This window comes from Apteryx rowi, unplaced genomic scaffold (assembly GCF_003343035.1).
Source record: "Apteryx rowi isolate R43461 unplaced genomic scaffold, aptRow1 scaffold_83, whole genome shotgun sequence".
NCBI classification, from domain to species: domain Eukaryota; kingdom Metazoa; phylum Chordata; class Aves; order Apterygiformes; family Apterygidae; genus Apteryx; species Apteryx rowi.
Genome location: NW_020451127.1, coordinates 3029 through 4471, shown reverse-complemented (window position 1 = coordinate 4471; position 1443 = coordinate 3029). Strand labels below are relative to the sequence as shown.

At 76.0% G+C, this 1443-nt stretch overlaps 1 protein-coding gene across 1 annotated transcript in view; it reads left to right on the top strand.

Annotated features, from left to right (window-relative positions):
- Positions 1-1416, top strand: part of SSPO (SCO-spondin) — a gene marked incomplete at its 3' end in the record, with an annotated part of 32717 nt that extends 31301 nt beyond the window's left edge. Inside the window, exons 60-63 of the mRNA XM_026089815.1 lie at positions 403-482; positions 559-728; positions 1130-1176; positions 1301-1416. Coding sequence (XP_025945600.1) covers positions 403-482; positions 559-728; positions 1130-1176; positions 1301-1416 — 413 coding nt within the window. The remainder of the gene's footprint in view (positions 1-402; positions 483-558; positions 729-1129; positions 1177-1300) is intronic.
- Positions 1417-1443: the final 27 nt, after the last annotated feature.

The following is a 1443-nucleotide window of genomic DNA, read 5'->3' as shown; positions in this document are numbered from 1 at the left end:
CCGGGAGCCGGGCCGCCCTGCGCGGAGCCGGGGCGGGCGCTGCACGCGGGCACGTGCATCGTCCGCCGTGCTTGCAGCGCGCCCCCAGTTGCCGCAGCGCCGGCGGCGGCGGCTGCTGAGGGTTCCCGGCCTCGTGCAGGACCCGGCGGCTGGGGCGCCTGGAGCCCCTGGAGCGGGTGCAGCCGGAGCTGCGGGCAGGGCGTGCGGAGCCGCAGCAGATCCTGCAGCAACCCCGCGCCCCAGGGCCCGGGCGACTTCTGCGAGGGGGCCCCGGCGCAGGTGGAGGTTTGCAACCCCCAGGAGTGCCCGGGTGAGCCGCCGCGGGGGCGGAGGTGGGACAGGGCACGGCGACCCCCCCACCCCGCGCGCACGCCCTGACGCCTCCTCCGCCGTCCCCCGCAGCTCCGGATTGCGCCGCCGTGGAGGGCTCCGTGTACAGCCGCTGCGGCCCCTCCTGTCCCCGCTCCTGCGACGACATCGCGGTGAGCGGGTCCCGCCGGCGTCGCCGTCCCCCCCCCCCTGCACCGTCCCCGCGCTCACCCTGCCCTCCGCCCTCAGCACTGCGCCTGGCGCTGCGAGCCCGGCTGCTACTGCCCCGGGGGGAAGGTGCTGGACCCGCGCGGGCCGGCGTGCGTGGCCCCGAGCAACTGCACCTGCCTGGACCTGCTCGCGGGGCGGCGCTACCTGCCCGGGGACACCGTCGCCCGCGGGGACGGCTGCAACAACTGGTCGGCAGGGACGGGGACGGGGACAGGGATGGGGATGGGGATGGGGATGGGGATGGGGACAGGGATGGGGATGGGGATGGGGACGGGCATGGGGATGGGGACGGGGACGGGGACAAGGACGGGGATGGGGACGGAGATGCTTACAGGGACCGGCATGGGGATGGGGATGGGGACAGGGATGGGGATGGGGATGGGGATGGGGACGGGGACAGGGATGGGGATGGGGACAGGGACAGGAATGGGGACAGGGATGGGGATGGACATGCGTACGGGGATGGGCATGGGGACAGGGATGGGCATGGGGACGGTCTGCGGGAGCACGCCGGGTCCTGGCTCTGCAGGAGCGCTGCCTGCTCCGTCCCTCTCCGGCGGGTCCTCACCCCTTTGCTTTGCGTCCCCAGCACCTGCACCCAGGGCAAGATGCTCTGCACCAGCCTGCCCTGCCCCGGTGAGTGCCCGGGGGCAGCCGGGGCAGGAGCACGGCGGCGGTGACCCCGTGCCGGGACGGGGTGCGGCAGGGCACTGCTGTCCCCGCCGCGCGGCGGGTGCCACCTTACCCCGGCTCTCCCCAGTGCCCGGCGCCTGGTGCGACTGGTCCCCGTGGACGCCCTGCTCGCGGACGTGCGGCGGCGAGGCCACCAGCCGCTACCGCTCCTGCTCCTGCCCCCGGCCCCAGCGGGGCGGCGAGGCGTGCGCCGGGGAGCAGGAGCGGCAC